We start from the raw sequence: 21,805 nt of genomic DNA, 5'->3' as shown, positions 1-21,805 counted from the left end.
TTTTGGGTCCCGATGAGTTATTATGCTTACTTTTATGTATTTTATACAGGGTTTAGCCTTAGTTAAACCCCCCCTTTACTAAAATATACTATATCTTTATACAACTCGATACAACTCTGTATACTATATTATATGATAATTATAAAGGCTCTTTGAACTAATTATTTATAAACTTATAAAAGAAATAGCCTTACTTTTCATAAATTACTAGGTTTGAAAGAAAGATATAGATTCTATAGGGTTCCAAGTTAAAAGTGTCAACAAAGAAATAAGAGATATATCTTCAACAACGCCGCAACACTACCACTCTCTTCTTCTTCCCTCACTACCCACTGTGTTTACTCAAGGTCAGAACATCTATTTACTCTACTCCCCGACGCGTTTCTCCATATATTTTGCATATGCTGAATACTTCTAGCTCATCAATATATCGAATCTTAGACTCTTCCCTGGCCTAGGTCCAAACCAGGCTGAATTTGACAACACCACAGTCTTAAACGCGACCAACTTCGTTGCGTAAAAGGTGTAGAACCTAGGGAGCTGATTTTTTCGTTATTATCCTCACAAGAATCAATATCAGATAACTCATATGTATTAGTGCAATCTTGGTACACTAAAGTTTCAGAGGCCGATCTTTGTCGCTAGTATAAAATATCACGAGCTAATCAGAAAGGATACGAAAGCGTAGATTCTAGTATCCGTGCCTTACTGCCCACCCAAACCGCTTCCCGGTTTGGGTGCGCCCGGTGTTATGGCCATTCCGGTGTTATGGCCAATTTTCTACCAGTAGCCTTCTACTAGCTAATTCAACCACCAACGATGCCTAAATCTATCAATTTTGATGAATCTCGCCTGGCCGAGGCCTGCCAAGTGGCCTTATCCAGCAAAAAACCGAATTTTTCTAAGATTGCGCGTGAATTCGGCGTGGCTCGCAAGACCTTGGCTAATCGCGTCGAAATAGCTAAATCGCCTACTACACCTACCAAATCGCTGAGAAACGCCCTAGAGCTATACCAGGAGAAAGCCTTGATTAGCTAGATAGTCCAAATGCATGGCTGGAATCTCCCACCTACCCCTGCGGTAGTAGGTGTATGGGCAAATCGCGCACTGGCGCGAACAGATCAGCCAGATAGGCAGGTTGGTAAAAACTGGGCGTACGGCTTTATAAAGCGCCTACCAAAAAGCCTTGGCCTAGGCCCTGTAAAGCAAAAGACCAAGGAACTAAAGCGAATCCAATCGGAAGATACAGGCCTTCTTCAGCACTGGTACGACCAGCTAGAACGGGTCCTCTATAACGTCCCTGCCCGGCTAGTATACAACTTCGATAAATGCGGGTTTTAACCTAGTCAAGGGCGATCACGAAACGTTATTGGTGCTAAATCATCTTGCCCTGACCTTGCTAAGACCGAGAAAGGCGAAAATATTACTGTATTAGAGTATATTACTACGGACGGCTAGTAGATAGACCCTCTCTTTATATTCAAGGGAACTAGCAAAAATCTTATAGAGGCCTGGTTCTACGGTAGCAAAACCCTCTCACTAGACACGATGACGGCTATTTCTCCTAATAGCTGGATTTCTAATAAATTAGCCCTAGCCTGGCTAGGCTATTTTATTTAATTGACAGCTCATCGTGTGAAACGGGGCGAAAAGCGCGTTCTTATATTCGATGGCTATAGCGCGTATCTTACACTCGAATTTCTTTAACTTTGCGAGGATAATGCGATTATCCCTTTTGCATTCGTACCGCATTCAACCCATCTTTGCCAGCCACTTGACGGAAAGCCCTTCTTGAATTATAAGCAGCAATTTCGCTTAATAAATAATGAACTAGCTTTCTAGGGTGGCCAGCTATATAGGAAATCAGATTTCCTCGCGATTATCGGGCTAATTCGCAAGAAGGCGTTTACGCAGCGAATTATCCGCGAATCCTTTAGTGATCGCGGAATCTATCTAGTTGATAGTACTAAGGTTATTAACGATCTTGCTAAAGAACTGGTGATTCCTGATCTATACGCACCAGATCTTCGCTTATGGGGCTCGCATATACCATCACCACCACCACCTAATCTCTCGTCTTCTAGTATTGAAAATAGCCCTCCAAAATCTATTGAAGCACTATATAAGAACCAGGCGAAGATTACTAAACACCTCGAGGATCTATCAGATAAGATGCAGCGAAATCTATCGAGGTTGATGGCGCACCAGCGGGAGATAGCGGAGGAGCTTTCGATGACGCGGGATACAATTCAGCGTATTAGGGCCGCGCAGGCCCCAGTGCGTCGAAAATACACCAAGCGACAGGTTAAGCCACTTAGCCAGACTGGTATATTAACTACCCGCGATGCGAATCGATCGATTGATACTAGGAAAAAGGAGGAATTGGCCAAGCAGGAAAGGAAGCTAGCCAAGCAGTTCAAGAAGGTTTATAGCTACGAGCCCACACAGCGATCGGAGGAATCTATCCAGCGGGCAATTGCTAATGAGGAAGCGGCTAGACGGGCGGGAGAGCTTTTTTTTATTGATAATTAGCTAGTTGGGTGGTAAATTTGACGATTTCTATGAAAATTGGCCATAACACCGGAATGGCCATAACACCGGGCGCACCCAAAGCGGGAAGCGCCTTGGGTGGGCAGAAAGGCACGGATACCTCCGTCCTTCGTTCCTTCCGTTCCTGCGAGCCCGCTATCGCGCCTTCCTAATCTCATCAGATCTCTACTTCAACTCACTAAGGTCGCGGGTTCGAATCCGGCCGTATACACACATTCGTTACATAAAATATAAGATTTATGTATACTCTCATTTATAAAACGATCACTCACAGATAGAAGATTATAAAGAATTTAATTAATCTCTAATATAGTACTAGTAGTAGATTGCGTAGAGATAAATACGTCAGAATCGGAATCCTCGAATAGCGATAGCGAGAGTAAAGACGCCGACATCTTATGGAATTCGATGGTTAGTAATAATCTTGAAAAGGGGTAAAACAAGGTGTTTAAAAAATTTTCTGCATTAAAAAATATTATATAATCTACAGGTTTGGGTACGTGTGAGGTCGGGTACCTCATAGGTACCCAAAATTAGTCAGAATTTTTTGGGTCCGTCTGAACTTTTTTTGGGTACGCGTGAGCTGGATGCCCACTTTTGTCTGGCACACAAAATTCTGTTCAATTTTGCTTAGTTATATCAATCGACCAATAAGAATGCAGGATCTGATCCCTTCTACTCCATCTTCGGGCGCCCTGTCAGCCAAGCTGGCTGTACCAAACCAGCCCAACAAAGGCATATCCGACGCTCAGAAAAAAGCAGTACGTATCTATATATCTAAGACACACCCTAAACCTACTCAGAGAGCATGCGCTGAGTAGGTTTTATCTCAATTTAATAGACGCAAGTAGTACGTCGATGGCATTCTTGCCTACAACCCGTACAGGGCATATTTCGTGTTACTAAACCAATCGCCGTTGCATCATAGCGGTGTTGCTTCGAGAGGCGTTAACTCATTCTTGTCACATTAGGTCCGGATATACTAGGTGCGGTGCAAAGGATCGCTAAGGCCTGACCTAAGAGATGTTCAAGACAGTTGAAATCTCGGGTTCAAAAATGAATGAATGTTATGATATTTCCCACTATGAGGCTATTCACACATTTAGGCCTTAGGATTAAGGCCACCACGGGAGATCAATCATGGGGGTCAACTATGGCGCACTAATTCGGTGGCCTATCCCTGCCCTTTCACCGCTGTTTCCCCGGAGGAGAGTCATCCGCTAATTTGCATACAGCTCCTGCGAGCTAACGTGTTTCCCCCTCTCGTAGTAGGGGCTTACTATATATAAGACTAGTGTCAGATATCGGGCAAGATGCCTAAGCCGTCAGGCAGCAGATCAGGCCAGATTCATAAGGCCTACACCAAGGCCAGAACGATGTTCTGAATCTCTATAAGCTTTATGCTATTATATCATCATTGTCCAATCAGATAATCAGGCATGAACAGACGCATCATAGTCATGCGATCTACATCATCATTACGATTGAATTACATCGTACAATCAAGTAACTGCAAATCAAACGGCTATTGCATGAGATCACTATACATCTAAAATGTATCTAGATCTATCTGGATTGATCATATGCAAGAAACAAGTTTGATAAGTTTGCTTAAAATATTGATTATAAATATGCCCTACTTTCTCTACCAAGATCTCATTATCATGTTGAGGAATCATGTTCATAAGCAACAAGACGATTCAATACAATCAATCAAGCTTCAGTTACCTCACTTGTCTCTCATCTTTATGATCCTAAGCCGAATTGAACTTATCCTTCCTATTCAACTAGAGGAAGAAAGATCAATCTATCTTATTCAATCTTCTTCCTCCCTACCAACCTGCGCAGCGCTCGTATCGTCTTGTCTACATAGATGAATCAGCCTGTGACAAACGGGCCGGCTTCAGGAGGACAAGCCGGTCTCCCCGTGGGGTGGCATCTGTCCAGGTTTCCCGTTTCCAGTGGGTCAGCGATGCCAGATTCCCCCTGCGTATTGCCAGGATGGCATCCTGATGTCGCGAGTTTTCCAAGGATCGACTGATGCTAGCATGTTCGAGGACTTTATCAAACAACTTCTCTATCATTGCGGTAGATGGCTAGTCCCAAATTCTGTGCTTATTGTGGACAACGCGTGAACCAATAAGGGAGCTATTCTCGAATGCTGGTGTCTAGTTGTACTACAGTACTTACCCCGTACTCTCCTCATCTAAACCCGGTCCAAGAGTTCTTCTCAGAGCTCAAAGCATCCATGAGAAGAAATTTGCAGAAACACACCGGTCAAGATTTCCAAGATTCCCTTGAATAGAGCCTAGATGTCGTCGGGCCTAGAGGAAGAAGTGCACATGGTCATTTTCGGCATACAAACCTTGCGGTTGAAGTAGTGAACTTAGATATCCTGTATATTTCCAAGTACAGCCAGCGTTTGGGTAGTTTTTTACCAAGATTCACTGTGACAAGCTTACCCAATCTAGTGCTTTTGTAGGCTAAGAGGTCGGTGGGCCAATATAGAATGAGAGAGGTGAAACCGAGATTTTTGTTGCCATATATTGACGGCGAATGTGAAATATCATTCGTCGTATTTGCCTACACTGAGTTACCAAATGGCCGTGTGAAGCAGAATGCTCATGACGTAATGTGCGAAGGTCCATTTAGATATACCCATTTCTCAAGCTAGCGTCTTGGCGGTGGGGGCCAGAATGAATGAAAGAGTGTAAATTGGTGAAGTTGGATTTGCACTTCTCTGTACCCTTATACCATCGCGGGATATTGCAGAAGCTGAGAAACAAAGGCGGCGGTGGGCGCAGGAGGCTACGACTAAGCCCGCTGAGATCACGCGTAAGGCTAGGATTAGAGAGCAGGAAAATCGGTGAAGAGAGGGGGGCTTAGTTGGGTCACTGGAGATGACGGACAGTTACTTTATTGTATATAGAGACAGGGAATGGTGCGGTGAATAACTTTAGAATCTTGAGAAAGGGAAACTTTTATGATTTGGAGGGGGAATAATTTGGAGTACTACTCTGCTTAGAACCGCCACTGCTGCAACCAATTCGACATCAGCGCTGCGGAGATCGGCCCGAGTGTTCGCATAGTGGCGCTGGCTTCTTGCGTGCGCTTGACCTCGAGCTCCATGACCAGCGAGTTCTCGCTCAGCAGGCTCTTGTAAAAGTCTAGCAGCTTGAGTCCCGGTTTCTGCGCTACGTCCGCCACAGTCGGTTTCTCGATCTTCTCGAGCTCGCCGATCCACTCCGCTAGGTCGATTGGTTCCACGCCGCTGTATTTCTCCTGGATAGCTGGGATCAGCGAGGACCACGGCACCGTGGACGGGTTCGTCAGATGGAAAACGGAGCAAAGGTCGAGGGACCGATTGGCATGACGTGTGTTGACGAGCTCCGTCATGATCGAGGCGAGGGTATCCTAAAATAATTAGTTATTAATAACCGTCAGAAAGGAACTTTTGAAAATTTTGATAGATAAAATTAGACAAAAGTAATCTTACCACCGGGATCCAATCAACGGCAATCGCTCCCAACCGATTGGGGACTTTCCCCAGCGCCTTCGACGTAGCGATAATCGTGGGCAACCATTCGTGCGGATTCCACTGTCCGCTCGGGGACGTCGGCCCTGCGATCTGTCCCACGCGATAGATCGTCGTCGCCACGCGGCTTCGCCGGGAAGCTTCTAGACAGATGCGCTCAGCTACATGCTTAGATTCGCCATATCCCTGTGCGAGAGCCACCGCGCAGTCCTCCATCGGCACTTCTGGTACGTACGGGCCTATGGCCGGGCTCCATGCCCCGACTGTACTGATGGAAGACACAAAATGAAGATGCGCGTTGCTATGGAGGCTGAAGTCGATGAAGCGCCGAACGCCACAAATATGCGTTTCTTCAAAGGACTCGACCGTGTGGTTGAAGTCGACTTTCCAGCCGTTGTGAATGATGGTGTCGACGGATTCTAGGAGCTTTTGGTATTTGGCTTCGTCGAGACCGAAACGCGGCTCTCCAAATGATGCCTGTAGGAACTCCAGCTTCTTCCATCCATCATCATCGATATGTAGACCTTTCTCTTCGAGACCCTCCTTCTGGCGCCGTTCTGCGTCGGATCGATTCAAGCAATAGATCTTCGTCACGGACTTGGTATCTAGGAGGCTCTTGAGCAGGCATGTCCCTAGGGAGCCCGTTGATCCGGTGAGAATAACGGTAGTGGGCGCATGGGTACTCTGTGGGAAATTCTCGTCGCGGATAGGGAGATCGGCCGTGTACTTATCCACTAGACCTTGAATCTTCTCCTTTCGGTTGACGCTAGTCTGCCCTTGCCAGACCTTACCTGCGAGGATATTGCAAACGACCTGCGATAACTTCTCCACGGTTGGGTTGCTATAGATCGTCTGAGGAGTCAGAAGCTCTGCTTTCACGTCGGGTCGGCGCATTTGAATGCCCTTCTGCAGCATCCTAGATATCTGGATGGTCATGAGGGAGTCTAGCCCGGCAGTAGTATAGAGGTTCTGATTCACAGGAATATCAGACTGTTCTAGCACGCGAGAAATCATTTGCCGAATGTAGTCTCTAACGGTGGCCTGATCGAGGGTCTCTGGGAGATGGTCTTCCAATTCCGCCCCTAGGCCAGCAACGTAGATGGCAGCAATCTCCTTCTCGTACTCTCGCACAGTAGCTTGCCGCTGCGTCGAACCCTTCGGGGTTCTCTTGAACGGCTTATTCTTCGAACCGACCCCGATGTGGTTCTTCATCACCCGGCCGTGTTGGGCCATTGTCTGGTTAGCTGACTGCACAGTTGGCCAGATCTCGTCAATAAGCACCTTAGCATCTATCTCGGGCCCGCTTGGTTCGATCAGCAATGCGGCCTGGAATCGAGCTTGGCCGACGACCACAGCCCTCGAGACCAGCGGATGACTTTCAATAATTGTCTCCATCGTGACCGGGTTGAACTTCTCGCCGTTGCTCAGAACAATCACGTCGTCTCTACGGCCATAGAATTTCCATAGACCGGGAGTCGTCGGGTGTGAAGTGAAGAGATCTTTCGTTCGGTATATATCTACCTTTGGGAAGGTGTGGAAGATACCGTGGAAGTCCCGGTTACGGTTCTCCTGGCGCTTGAACACCATCTCGTATAGGCACTCGCCTACTGGTTCCATAAAAATCCCGGCTTGCGGGTGCCATTCAAAGTAGTTCCAGTCGTCTGGGTTTTTAGGCACCAGTGATGGAATCCAGCCGGCCTCGCTAGATCCGATGAGTGTCACTATCTTAGTGTACTTGCTCAGCCGGTTTCCCGTTTCCGACGCCATCGGAGCACCGCCAAAGTAGATAGCACGCATCTCTTTGATACAAGCAACCGCGTTGTTGTGAACGAGATCTTCTAATACCGAGGGAGGGATCAGTGCAGCCGTAGGTTTACCTATTTTTATAAGCTCGGTCAAAAACGCTACAGATAATGCTTTTTCCGGGCCAATCAAAGCCGGTGTCTTATGAAAGATAGTGAAGATCAGACCGATCATCCCCATCAAATGGAAGAACGGTGTAATGCTTAGGACGAGATCCTTCTGACCGTTCTGGAAGAAAATACCAGGCTCACTGCCTACAGGCCATTCCATCCGAGGAATTGCATCCATCGTACTGAAGAAGCCATTCGTGAGAGGCACTGGTTTAGGCATTCCTATACAGATGTTTAGTTTGATTACTTTAGTAATTAGATAGGAGACCTACCAGTCGTTCCAGAGCTATGGATGATCAACGCCGTGTCATCTTCGGCCTCGGCGAACGACTTTGGGAATGGATAAGAGCCAAAGTCGCTCGCGGCGAGCATAGCCTTCAAGGACGGGACCTCAAAGACTTCGATGCCGGGGGTAAAGCTTTGGATCTCGAGAACACGCCTATGACGCTCTGCGCTAGTGACGAACTTGGTTACTCCAATGAGTTTCAAAAGGTGGGTGTGGGCTTCATCCGAATTCCTTATAGACGGAAAGAAAGCCTAGTGTTTGATTAGTATGCTGCTGATAACTATTTTCGAATGTTCTTACCTGATAGCCTAGTTTCTGACATGCGAGAAGGAAGAAGCAATAGCGTACGTCGTTGGCTGCCATGTAAGCCAACGTCTCGCGGTTCTGCGCTGGCAATCCAATCGTCTTCTCGATCCAGTTGCAAAAGAAATTCGTGGCGTTCGACGCCTGCTTTATTGTGATGGTCTGCAACCCATCGGATAAGTCAAGTCCTTTCGGGATGATCGCAAACTTCCTATCGGGGTCTGCTGCGGCCGCATCATCGATGACCTTGGCCAAAATTCGTTTCCCGACTTGTTCCATGGTTGTTACCGTGACGTGTGGAAGGTGAAGATGAATGGATGAATGAATTAAAATAAACCACACAGAGTAACGATGTAAAAAACAGTGTTACCCGGGAGCCTAAGGAGGGAGGGGCATGATAGCAGATTTATAGGTGAACCAAGGTCTCGGGAACTTTCGTCAACGTTCACTAAGTGCTTCGACTGGGTCAAATTTTGTACCACGGCCTGCGTAGATAACTTTGCATAACGAATAATAAACTCTAGATCTTTGCTTGAGTCGTTAGCACCTCCTCCCTCCCGCACTTAGTTGACCTCCCTGTTCTGTATTATTATTCGGGACGGTGTACTTGGCTCAAGCTTTACATCTTACATAGAACTAGGAAACCGTGTTTAGTTCGTCGCTTTGATAGAGTTTGTCAATTAAACTCTAGGCTATCGTGGCTGGTTCCAACGGCGGAGGTTAGACTACCGAAAGTTGTGTAGTGCTTATGTTGTAGGAGCATGATAGTAGATTTATAGGTGAACCAAGATCTCGAGAACTTTCAACGTTCACCAAGTGCTTCGACTGGGTCAAATTTTGTACCACGGCCTGCGTAGGTAACTTTGCATAACGAATAATGAACTCTAGATCTTTGCTCGAGTCGTTAGCACCTCCTCCCTCCCGCACTTAGTTGACCTCCCTGTTCTGTATTATTATTCGGGACGGTGTACTTGGCTCAAGCTTTACATCTTACATAGAACTAGGAAACCGTGTTTAGTTCGTCGCTTTGATAGAGTTTGTCAATTAAACTCTAGGCTATCGTGGCTGGTTCCAACGGCGGAGGTTGGACTGCCGAAAGTTGTGTGGTGCTTATGTTGCATAAGGTGGAGATAACGAAAAAGACACATTTATACCGGGCCGAGGTGAGATTGTAAGTTATGAAATTTAATAAACTAATTGTATTGCAATACATCAAATAACGACTTTAATGGAGTGCCTCTGTTCATCAACCTGCGAACCTCTAACCATAGATAGACTCATAAGTAAACACTATGTCTCCACAGGCGCTAGGAACTGCTGCCAGAGTCCAGGCTGTGTTCAATGAAGGAGCTGGTCTAGACCGGAGCGCGGTATGTAACCGAGGACTGGTTATCCCCTCGACCGGCCGCTAGTCACAATAGCGCGATTACAGATGTGTAAGATATCAACCAATCAATCAACGCACTAAAAAGCTAGATAGGCTATTGGCTATAGGAACTCCACTATCTGCTAAGTCATCAACGCGTAGTTTTCTCTAGTTACGCGTACACCCTTACCAATCTGCCTACCTACCGACCTGGCCTACCTACCGACCTGGCCTACCTACCGACTGCCTATCAATCAACCAATCAACCTATCATGGCTAGAAAGAAATCTACTAATGTTACACGCAAGCGAACGCTTAACGAAATCACTGCCGAATTGCCTACCAAAGAGGACCTCTCTCACCGGCTTCGGCCCTTGGTCCCTACCTCTGAACCTCCACGGCTACACCTACCGAGCGGCCTAGACCTAGATAGCCCATACGCAATCTTCACACTCTTTATCAGCGAAGAGATCTTTGCATTCATTAGCCAGTCTACCAATCAATACGCAGCGCGAAAGCTAGTAGAAGAATCTACTAGGCGTACTTGGAGGGATACTACTGCCGCAGAGATCAAGGTCTTCTTTGGTATACTTATCTATATAGGTGTTCATAAAGAGCCGAGTATTGAGGACTATTGGCAACAGGATAGGCGAGAAGGACCACTACATTCTCCTCCGCTTTATATGGCCCTCAAGCTCTTTGAGCAGATTAAGCGTTATCTGTATATACCCTAACCTGACGAAGATGAGATACAAAAGGATAAGAAGCAGTGGTGGTATAAGGTAGACCCTTTAGCTTCATTCTTCAAAGAGGCTGCTGAAAAGTACTACCAGCCAGGGTCTAATATCTCTATCGATGAGACTATGATTCGCTGCTTTGTCCGTTCTAAGCATACTATCAAGATGCCTAACAAGCTAATTCAACAAGGTTACAAGATCTTCGCCCTTGCAGAACATGGGTATATTTGGACGTTTACCTAGACTAGCCGGCTATGGGGGATTGCAGAGATGTTTAGATATAAAGGCCTTAGCCCTACGGCGTCAATGGTTCTAAAGATGATTAAGAAGCTTCCTGGGCTGGCCAGTTCGATGGCTAATCTTCCTACCAATTCGATGGCTAATTGGCTCGCCACCCCCATGACCAATTCGCCTACCAATCTCATAGCCAATTCGCCTACCACAGCACCATATATTGTCTACATGGTGTAGTGGGGGAACTGCTGACGGATTTTGGTACGTTGTCTGATTGGGTGATTTGCAAATCCTTGCTTTGGTTTCGTTGATTTCTTTGGTTTGGTCTGTTACATTGCTTTTCTGTTTGATCTATTAGTATCGTTTGATGAGTTTGCCTTGCTGGTTTGGAAAGTGGCGGCGAACGGCCTCATGGAAGAAAAAAAAAGAGGATAATATATTTTTTTCGGGACACACACACTGTTCGCATGCTTGTCCTTGAGAGTCGTTTTCTTTCGCTTCTAATTCAATTCGGTTACTACTTCTTTTTGACGCTCTTTCTCTGTTTGATTGGCCCCTCCAGTACTTGCTGCCGGGCTCGCAGCGCTCGCCCTTGGGTGGGTGTTGTATGGTGCTCTAGCAGCCTTGTTGGTGGTGCTTGGTGCGCTCTTCTGTTCCTCTCCGATTTGCCTATCTCTCTCGTGCCTCGACCTGTCTGTCATTGAGCAGACTGCCGTTAGTGCACCCCCTCGTTTAATGGATAATTACTTTACCCCCGTCGCCTTATTCAAAGAGCTAAGAGACATATACTGTGGAGCATATGGTACTACACGCCCTCAGAATGGGATACCTTCTCAGCTTGTTGAGCTAAAGGACCATATTAAATCTATCCCATGGGGTACTTGATATATATCTGAAGCTCAGGGGGTTCTTTGCCTTGCCTGGCAGGATAACAATATAGTATTACTACTATCTACTATCTATGCGCCAGAGCTATATACTCCTACAAAGGGGAAACGCCCATCAGCAACCTCTACTAACGCATCTATTGCGCGTGCACCTTTTGGTGATGAGATAACCAAGGAGCTTGAGATTCCTACTGCAATTGACGACTACAATCACTATATGGGTGGTGTAGATATTGCAAATCAATATCGGGCTTCTTATGATATTCATCGAAAGTGCGAGCGTGTTTGGTTCCCTCTGCTTTTCTTCTTTATTGATGCAGCAATTGTTAATGCTTATCGCATTCAAACTATCTCCCAAAAGCAACAGGGGACTAGTAGGCTATCTAGCCAACTAGATTTTCGGCGAAAGCTTTACCAACAGCTCTTTGCCTTTGCACTACCTAATACAACAATTAGGCAACCAGGGCAAAACCACCAGCGAATTCAGCTAGGTAACCAATCAGTATGTGTGAGATGTAAGCAAAAGAGAGATGAAAAGATAGGGCGAACTAGCCGGTCAAGATCAGGTTGCCTAGAGTGTGGCCATGTGGCTCTATGTGTGAAAGGTCGATGTTGGGATGAATGGCACATTAGCAAGGTAGGTAGCTAGATCTAATTAGGCCTAGTTAGGCCTTAATTACAATTTAACAGCCTGCTTACTGTATTCAGACGCGATTGGCCAATTATTACGCGTTATAGAGTGGGTCTGTGTATGGCGATAATAACCACGCTAATTGTGACTAGCGGCCGGTCGAGGGGATACCGTTTCTGTGTCGCATTTTCATATCTGTGCGTGGAAGCCACCCGAAGTTTGCGCAAAAGTAGGGATCGGCGCAAACACAATTTCGATTCCGATTCCGCTTACTTTATCGTTCACCAGCCAACTAACGTAATTCCCGCATGACCGAGCCACCCGGTTGAGCGAGCCACCCTATCGAAAATCGCGTCTTCCTACCTACATACCAACTTCAACCACCTACCATGCCACCAATTCGCTCGGAATCCTCGCAGAAATTAGCCAATCAGGAGGGCAAGATCTTATTAGCCCTTGATGATATCAAAAATGGCCGCATCAAATCTATTCGCGCAGCAGCTACTCTATACGCAATACCACGTTCAACACTGCAACATCGCGCCCACGGCCGAATTGGACGCGTTGATAAGCGCCCAAATCGCTATAAATTGACTCAATTAGAAGAGGATGCGCTTACTGAATGGATAATCTCTATGGATTCACGTGGAGCAGCGCCTAGACCGGCTACTATTGGAGAGATGGCGAATATCCTACTTGCTGCACGCGGTAGCCAACCTCCGCCTACCGTTGGTAAGAATTGGCCATCAAAATTTGTTGAACGTCGCGATGAGCTTCGAACACGCTTCTCAGTACGATACGACTACCAACGCGCATTGAATGAAGACCCAAAGGCCCTGCAAGCCTGGTTTGCGACCGTACAAAGCGTGATTGACGAGCACGGGATACAACCGGAGGATATCTACAACTTTGATGAGACAGGCTTTGCGATGGGCCTTATATCCTCGCAGAAGGTAGTTACGCGAGCTGAATACTACGGTCGGAGACGTCTCCTACAGCCAGGAAATCGCGAATGGGTTACTACGATCGAAGCAATTTGCGCAGATAGCTATTCGCTACCGCTATGTGTGATTTTCAAAGGCAAAGTTGCTATTGCTAGTTAGTTCGAGAACCTACCGAAAGACTAGCGATTTGAGGTCTCGGATAACGGCTGGACTACTAATGAGATTGGCCTACGCTGGTTACAAAAGATCTTTATCCCATCAACGAATTCGCGCGTACGTGGCCGGTTTCGCTTATTAATCCTCGACGGTCATAGTAGCCACCTTACGCCTCAATTCGACCGAATCTGCGCTGAAAACGATATTATATCTCTTTGCATGCCTGCGCACTCTTCACATCTACTACAACTACTAGATGTTGGCTGCTTTGCAGTAATTAAGAGGGCATACGGCCGTTTCGTTAGCGATCTTGCGCGTACGGGATATAACTATATCGACAAGTGCGATTTCTTAGAAAACTACTAACACGCACGGCTAGAAGCCTTCCAAAAGCTATCTATTATTCAGAATAGCTTTGCAGCTAGTGGCCTAGTACCAGTCGATGCCGAAAGAGTGCTTTCAAAGCTTAATATCTCTCTACGAACTCCGTCACCACCAAACAGCCGGCCAAGCACTAGTTCTAGCCAGTTCACACCAAAAACGCCTAGAACGGTAGCTCAGCTACATAAGCAGGCTAAAATGATGAAAGATCTAATAGATCGGCGGTCAAAAAGCCCTCTAAGCCCTTTGAAATCGGTGGTAGATCAGATTCTTAAGGGCCACTATTTTTCGCTACATACTCTCGCATTATATATGCAGGATAATGCGAATCTCCGCGCCGCGAATGAGAAGATCATCAAGAAGCGCAATCGATCAACTAAGCAGATACCCTGTGAAGCAGGTTTAACCGTTGAAGAGGGCCTACAGCTAGTTGAACAGCTAAACCAGCCGGTAGAAGCTAATGAGGTAGTATCGCATGAGCAGGGCGATTTACCTACTCAGCAGGATCAGCCACGCAGGAGGGCTCCGCCAAGGTGTAGTGGATGTGGAGGAATTGGCCACAAGATCACTTTATGTAAAAATCGCATTATCTAGTTGAATTAATAGGTGTTGGTTGAGAAAATCGATCTTGAAATTTTCTAATGATGGTAGGTGGCTCGCTCAACCGGGTGGCTCGGTCATGCGGGAATTACGTTAACAGCTTACCGCTTATCTACGTACACGCGTTCGAACCCCCCGCCCCGGCCCAACATCTCGTGATCTCACTCGGGCTAGATGTTCACTGCGATTTCGTTTGAGGTATCGAGATTTACAGAGGATTTCGAAAACAGTTTACCCCCCAGACACAGACGTTTTCTTTCCCAGCGCCCCGCTTCCATTGCGCTAAGCTAACTTTGGCTAGAGGAAGCCCCTTCGATGAGGTAGGGCGCCGTATCATTGGCTGTGGGAGAAGCTGAATTCCGCCGAACCGGACTAGAACGCTCATGTGGGTCTCTGGGAGAGAAAGCGTGTGTGTCTGGGGGGTAAACTGTTTTCGAAATCCTCTGTATGATGTAAGTGGTACTGAATTTCCTTTTACCTGCTTATGTCCGACAAGATTCGCGGAGAAAAAGGGAGTTAATTCCGCTAATTTAATGTCTAGTCCTCTTTGTTTCGATGGATTCTTTGATACTCAATCCGGAATCAGAGGCATTTTAAGCTTTATTAGAGTGAACCTTTTTTTACTTCCTGTGGGACTAATCTGCCATATTCATGCCATGTTTCCCGCATCTAATCCCTACAGTGGGGGCGAAGACCTGTTTTCACCATTCCCTTCTTTAGTGTACGAGAGGGAAAGGCGTTAACAGTCAGTTCCCTCCCCCCCAATCTCCGGGGGGCTGCCCCGAAAACTGCGCTCCACGGTTTAGCAAGCACGCTAGTGAGTGTTTAGCTAAACGGCCTTCTCCATTTATAAGCAATTAATCTATAGTTCCGCACTGACATGAGATCATTAGTCGACATGGCCATTGATGTAAAAGATCACTTACCCTCTCACATTCATTTTATTTAGTGCCGTGCCTCCCTCTCTTTCTTTCGACAGAATAAGGCCCTTTTAAAACTCCCTGTTGTGTATTCTTTGACTCTGTTACTCAATGTGGGAAGATCGCTTCATACGCCACATACTCTCATTTCAGCAACAATTTTCGTTCAAGAACAATAGGATTCCTGTCTCAGCTGCCGTCGGCATTGCCACAGGCTCGTTGGTGGTCGGCATATGGGTGGTCCGCGATTACCAACGTTGGCGGTCCTTTGGCGTCGGCGGAAGCCCACCTAATTCATATGGCTACTCTCGAAGCTTGCTCCTTGGCCTCGTCAACAAGGTTACATTCTACAATACTCGAGATGCTTCGTCACTCTCTGCAACAAACTCCCCAAGACTGATCCTGGATGACGAACTGCCGACACGACAAGGACCATCTGTCCGGATCTTATTCCCGCCTTTGCCTCATCGGCAGGCTCCTGAACAACTGTCTGGCAATCTCCAGAACAAACTCCACGCCTTGATCCCCGCCCTGGGATTGGCGCGTCCTGACCTTTTTGAGATCCGAGCTAGTCAAACTGAAGGAGGCACTACATCCGCACTTTATGCTCGTGCCGAAAATCCCAAGCTGAATCCTGTTGCCAGAAAGCCGTTTTATACATTAGATAAAGAGATCGCACATATCCATCCGGAGGATAACTCCCTACATGTGTGGTTAAGTGAAGCGGACGCAAAGGCGGTTATCGAAAAGGGCTGGGGTGAACGATTCGTGGTTAGCCTTGCGCCAAATGGGTTTGTCATGGTGTATGCCCCAAGGAGCGAGGATGAGCTGAGGACAGTGGAGTGTATCGTGAAGGGCGCAGCAAAGTGGATTTCTGGTGCTGATGACCTGTAGTAATAAATGCGAGATAAGTCAGAACTGCGTATGTGGAGACTATTTTCCGATTCGAGCTCGTTGAATAATCTTCCATTTCCCCAAGGTCCATAGTCGGTAATTAACTGTCTCACCCTGAGACTCTCAGCATCGAGAGATATCTTCGAATTATAATCAATGCTTGGCCATTGGTTCCATTTTTGTTCTACTCTACAATCCAACCCTCCATTGACTCCATCATGGAATATATAGCCACCAGAAGGAATATGAAAAGGTAGATACAGAAGCAAGTTGCATCACCAACCAGGATTCACAGCCTCCGATTAATATATGCTGAGGGCTAGACCACCCGATGGGCCGCAGTAGTGAGCAGCCCAGTTATACGGATATGACGTGGCGCTTTGACACCCATAAAATAATAAACCTACCCAACGACACGATTTCCTTCCTCGCATCATCTTTACTTCTCTTTGCTAGGAACTCCCAGCTCCGCGTTGCTTCCTCTTTACCTACGGACTTGCCAGCTTCTTATACACGATTTTCTCGAGAATTGATGATCCAGGTTCGATAGTGGGCATTCTTGCGACTGCTGGATCACTAGCATCGGCGCTTTGGAAAAAGGCAGAGATATTGAGGCCCTACAAAGATGAAGTTAGAACTGTCAGCATGGAGCTTTCGCAATTTGCGTTAGTAAGTCGCTATTCCTCAGACATCGACGCAACAAATATGAACTATATTGGCACAGGCTCTTGACTTCGTTCTTAACTCTATAGAGTCAATTCCAGAGCATACCCGGTCTGTTGTTGTCTCGAAGATCACGTCTCAGTTGTTTCAGTTTAATGAAGAATGGCAAATGTTGATCTCGAGAGGAGATAAATTGAAAAAGCGACTCGATAAGCTGGAAGGTCGCTCGTCTCTTGAGAAATATCTGCGCCTTATGGTTAAGAGTGGTGATATTCAAAATTTGAAACAAAGAATATCCTGCGATATAGGACAGTTGACTCAACTAGTTGCGATCTCTACTTAAAAATACTGGTGCTTCTAAGAAGACAGACAGCGACGATATAGTAGTGATCGAGCCTGCAAGCTCTCTTCATTATCTCTAGCTTTACTGCCCACGGTCTCTATCTCCGTTACCGGTCCAGCCCCCACAGACAAGGGCATTCCCGTTTCTGACTTAACCTCGTCCACTGCTCCTATGTATCCTCTAGGGGCAAGGACTCGTAGCTCCCAGGACTGAATATCGATCCTGGAGACGAGGGATGCGTCCCTGGTGCTGATCGCTGCACAAGGTAACCTTCTGGAACTTTCGAGTGAAATTGGCCAGTGGACCATGCCATCTAGAAGTGGAGAGAGGAATGATGGAGGATCAATCATAGATTCCAGTCTGCTCCCAGAACACCTAGACTGGGCCAGAACACGGAATCCATCTGCTCAAGGAACGACACAGTCCTGTAATCACTAGCAGCAAGAAAGGCAATAGTCGTGGGCCAAAATTGGCCATGCGAAATCCACTTCAGGCGTCTACACCAAGGCAAGCAAATATCAAGCATCGTCGCAACCTCGTTTTGGAAAGGCTGAATGAGGAACTGATTCACTCATTAGGTGGGCTAGCCTCATTCTGGGATATCCAAGGCCCTGGGAGCCAGGGCAAAGTTCCCAGGGATAATAATACTCAGAGGACTCGTCGCTCGCAGGACTGCATAACTTGGATTCTGGATGAGAAATGCGTTCCCGGACCAGACGTTGTGATGCGATTCTCACTGATCAGAGTTGCCAAGACTTGTCGTCTATGCCTTGTTATTCAGGCAACAAGCCCCTTGTCGAACACAGATGGGTCAAGATACCGCTAGACTAAAAATGCTCCATGGGCAACGTTCTTAGTCATACGGGCTGTTTCTTGTTCCGACACCCCTCCAGTCACGCCAGTCTGGTAGCTCTACTACCTAATTCGGCCTAGCGGCACTCTGAACGACATCAAGACAGGCGCTAACCGTTTCGGCAGCCTGAAGAAGCTCTTACATCCATTTTCTAAAGAAAGCACGGACAACTAGGGAGTAGGGATAGACTGCAGAGTCGAGGTGTACTGAAGATTCAAACCAACTCACACATCATATGATATAGGAGCGCAATCTGTGATCTTCACTCTAACAGTGATATCCATATATGCTCGTCAAAGTGCGTCGAAGGTTTCCACAAATTCCTTACCACCGAGGAAGTCAATCAAATATGCGATCACTTTCACGATGGTCCATAGCAACATAGACGTCAGGTCATGTGGAGTGGAGTACCCCGTCAACTCGTACAGGATTAGGTAGATAGAAACGAAATGCAGACATTAACTACGGCTATAGGGCCTTTGATGGTCCATAAGCACCCGCAATGTGTATAGTCCTAGAAATCAGGCAAGAGATAGACTAAGTATATGAAAGGCGTATCTGCTATGTACGCCTATCATATTGCCCAAGATGAGGGCATAGTCACTGTCCTATCACCACCAGCTCCTAAGAGATTGAATCTATACGGGGGATCAAACTACCAAACTATTGAGGAGCTAGTTCTTAAAGGGAAACTAGGCCCTAGAGTTACAAGGATTGAAATAGTACATCCAACTATAGCGGCCGCGGAGAACTTTCACTACCACGTATAGCCGGAGGATGAAATTGCTTCCTAGTATGCTACTTTCGGGTACGCTAGAGACTCACTAGCGACCTGTGGTAGCAAGTCGAGCATTACTATAAAACAGGCGATCTTGGGCATTAAGCCCCTACAAAGGGATGATATTTCTACTTAGCGGGCATAAACACCCGACTATTTAATAAGCTTTCCACCAAGTGGAACGGTCCTCTCTTTTCACTAACATAGTACGACAAGTTTAGGTATCAATAATCATTTATTTGCTAGCTACCGAAGCCTGGGACGAAGTAGGTCGCTCAAAAGTCATTCAACAGAGAAAAACACGGTATAGTAAAATTCGAAATCAGTTTACCCCTCGGACACTCACGCTTTGTTTCTCGGCCCGTACCACGAAATCATACTAATCAATATTCGGCTTAAGGCGTAAATAATCATTTTCTAAGAATAGGCTTAATTTTAATTACAGAACAGCCGCATTACGTATAATACTATACATTACACGAAACTTTTCTCCACAAGCGATATATGCCCCTTACTACCTGTCGGTCTCCTAGGTCTTAAAGCTATCATTTTACCACCATCTCGAAAATTCCTAGAGGGGAGATACATAATTCGGCTCTTAAGTCTACCCTATTCAAAGATATATCTCGTTCGTGACACGATCTTAGGCCGGGCATTCACAATGCCCTTAACAAGACTCAACTTCATCACTAGAAACCAAAATAAGCTTGCGGAAGTGCGGGCTATCCTTGATCACGTGATCGAGATAGACAACCAGGTAGTCGATATCCCTAAGATCTAGGGAACAGTCGAGGAAATCGCTAAGGAAAAAGCTAGGCGCGTAGCTAAGGTAGTAATTAATCCCTATTCTGCCCTATTTCCCTTGTTAACGTGTTGTGTGATTATTAGCTTATAGCGGAATTGATCAATAGACCTGTCCTGATCGAGGATAGTACGCTCGAATTCAGTACCCTAAAGGGTCTTCCTGGACCCTATATATATATCTCCTAGTGTAAATACTTCCCTGCGATTAAAATATATCATAACGAGTATCAAGCAAGTATTTCCTTAATGCTTTATACCTCGAAGGCTTAAACACGATTCTCGATAGTTCGAGGACAGGACCGCCGAAGCTATATACACGTTTGCGTTCTACCGGGGACCCGGGGCTAAGCCTATCTTGTTTCAAGGAAGAACAAAGGTTAATATTATACAGCCTTATTTTTTAACACAGATCTGACTAGCTTTATACAGGGCGCTATTGTACGGCCACGAGACCTAATAAACTTCAGTATATCCATAATTATCCTTTGCGTGAGGCAGCTTGATTAATAACTTATAATTCTGCCTAGGCTAGGACCCTATCTTCGAGTATAATAGAAAAGCCACATTTGCTAAGATAAAGCAGGAGGAGAAGGGTAAGGTCCTACACGCTACCTAGTTCCTGTCTTTATATGTAAAATCAAAGATAGTCGTTTACTAATAGACCTTAAGCAGAACCTGGTCTCCTGTAGGTATAAAGCGCTAGCAAAATTGCAGAGATAGCTAGCCGAAGGCTAACTATAACTGATTATAGAGGTATAATAAAAAGCAAAAATGAGAACCACGCTGGCCTACCTTCTTTCTCTATAGTAGAACAAGCTTTCTTATATAGCATATAGATATAAACGAAGGCTGCGGGGATAAAAGAAGAAGAGGAAGGTTTACGGAAAACAAGCTAGATCGTTAGACCTCCTCCCGTTAACCCTTTCAGAGCCCTGCCTAGATAGTTCTCTAGAGGCTTATAGTAATTAATAATAAGTCATTTAACATAGAAACCTAATACGTGATGAACGAAAATACGGCTAAACAAGGGTTCTTTATAGAGTAGCCCGATACGGATTAGCGTGGTTTCGGTTACAGGCCGAGAAATAAAGTGTGAGTGTCTAGGAGGTAATCTATTTTCGAATTTTACTATATTACTAGCTCCCTGCTATAACAGATTCCTTAACTGAATCTGACGTTCTATATAGTATTGTTTTGACAAATATTACCTGCATTTAGAAATAAGTTTAGTGATTAGAATTTTAGTATGTTAGGAATCAACTTACTACTTAAATCATCCGACGAATACAATTGAAGTATAGACAAATTCTCTAGCAGCTAAGGCTAGTTAGTGATTAGTAATAAAGTTGATTATACGTCTTGACTTACTTATAATAGCAACAAATAAATCATTCGTGATACCTAGTTTAAGAAACTATAGCACTTCTGTAGCTTTAAATTGCGCGACCTCAAGTGTGATTATATACCAAGAAGTTCTCCTCCGTCAAGTGTTGACTTTATATATAGGCGCGGAATAATATTATTCCTAACGAAATAGTTCTTATCTGTTTATGCGACTTGATGCACTATAAGTGTAGTAGCCGCAAGGGCTAACGATTAAGAGTAATATTCTAACTAGAATATTGTAGACTACTACCCTAAACCGTGGTTTAACTAGCTTAGTGTTATTACCTAAACTTTATAGCTAATCGGTGTTATTACGCGCCGCTTCGGCCGACTCCATATTTTTGAATCGAATAAGGTAACCGGTTTTAGTAGTACCGATACTAGCTACCTAGGCGTTTTAGGTCGTAGCTTCGCTCTGTAGTGCTACGCGGATGTAGGTGTTAGCGGTATTAGTAGGGAAGTATCGTCTAAATACGTTTTCGGTATTGTTTTCGTTGTCTCTTAGATCGACAAAAGTTCTCTAGGTACTAATTCGGATGTAGTTTTGCTCTTTCTCGGGTTGCTACTAGTTTAGCAGGGGAATAGCAGTCCTACCGCTACTAGCTACGACTGCTACCTATGTTTTAGTCGTAGTTACTACT

General features: G+C 45.7%; 3 protein-coding genes across 3 annotated transcripts; 2 read left to right on the top strand and 1 right to left on the bottom strand.

The window, feature by feature from the left end:
- Nucleotides 1–5,571: 5,571 nt before the first annotated feature.
- N7458_011253 (putative NRPS-like enzyme) lies at nt 5,572–8,866 on the bottom strand (the record flags this gene model as incomplete). Its single annotated transcript, XM_056914635.1, has 4 exons — nt 5,572–5,964; nt 6,047–8,220; nt 8,271–8,535; nt 8,585–8,866. 4 exons carry the CDS (start codon nt 8,864–8,866, stop codon nt 5,572–5,574), a joined length of 3,114 nt encoding a protein of 1,037 aa, XP_056759389.1.
- Nucleotides 8,867–15,554: 6,688 nt separating this feature from the next.
- N7458_011252 (uncharacterized protein) lies at nt 15,555–16,337 on the top strand (the record flags this gene model as incomplete). Its single annotated transcript, XM_056914634.1, has 1 exon — nt 15,555–16,337. One exon carries the CDS (start codon nt 15,555–15,557, stop codon nt 16,335–16,337), a length of 783 nt encoding a protein of 260 aa, XP_056759388.1.
- A 3,418-nt stretch (nt 16,338–19,755) lies between these two features.
- Nucleotides 19,756–20,537, top strand: N7458_011251 (uncharacterized protein; the record flags this gene model as incomplete). Its single annotated transcript, XM_056914633.1, has 5 exons — nt 19,756–19,806; nt 20,065–20,154; nt 20,208–20,267; nt 20,311–20,371; nt 20,530–20,537. Coding segments are annotated over 5 exons (270 nt in total), but the record flags the coding sequence as incomplete, so codon positions are not given.
- Nucleotides 20,538–21,805: the final 1,268 nt, after the last annotated feature.

Source organism: Penicillium daleae (assembly GCF_028827525.1).
Source record: "Penicillium daleae strain IBT 16125 chromosome Unknown utg000009l_segment0_segment0, whole genome shotgun sequence".
Classification (NCBI taxonomy): domain Eukaryota; kingdom Fungi; phylum Ascomycota; class Eurotiomycetes; order Eurotiales; family Aspergillaceae; genus Penicillium; species Penicillium daleae.
This window is presented reverse-complemented; position numbering and strand designations above follow the sequence as displayed.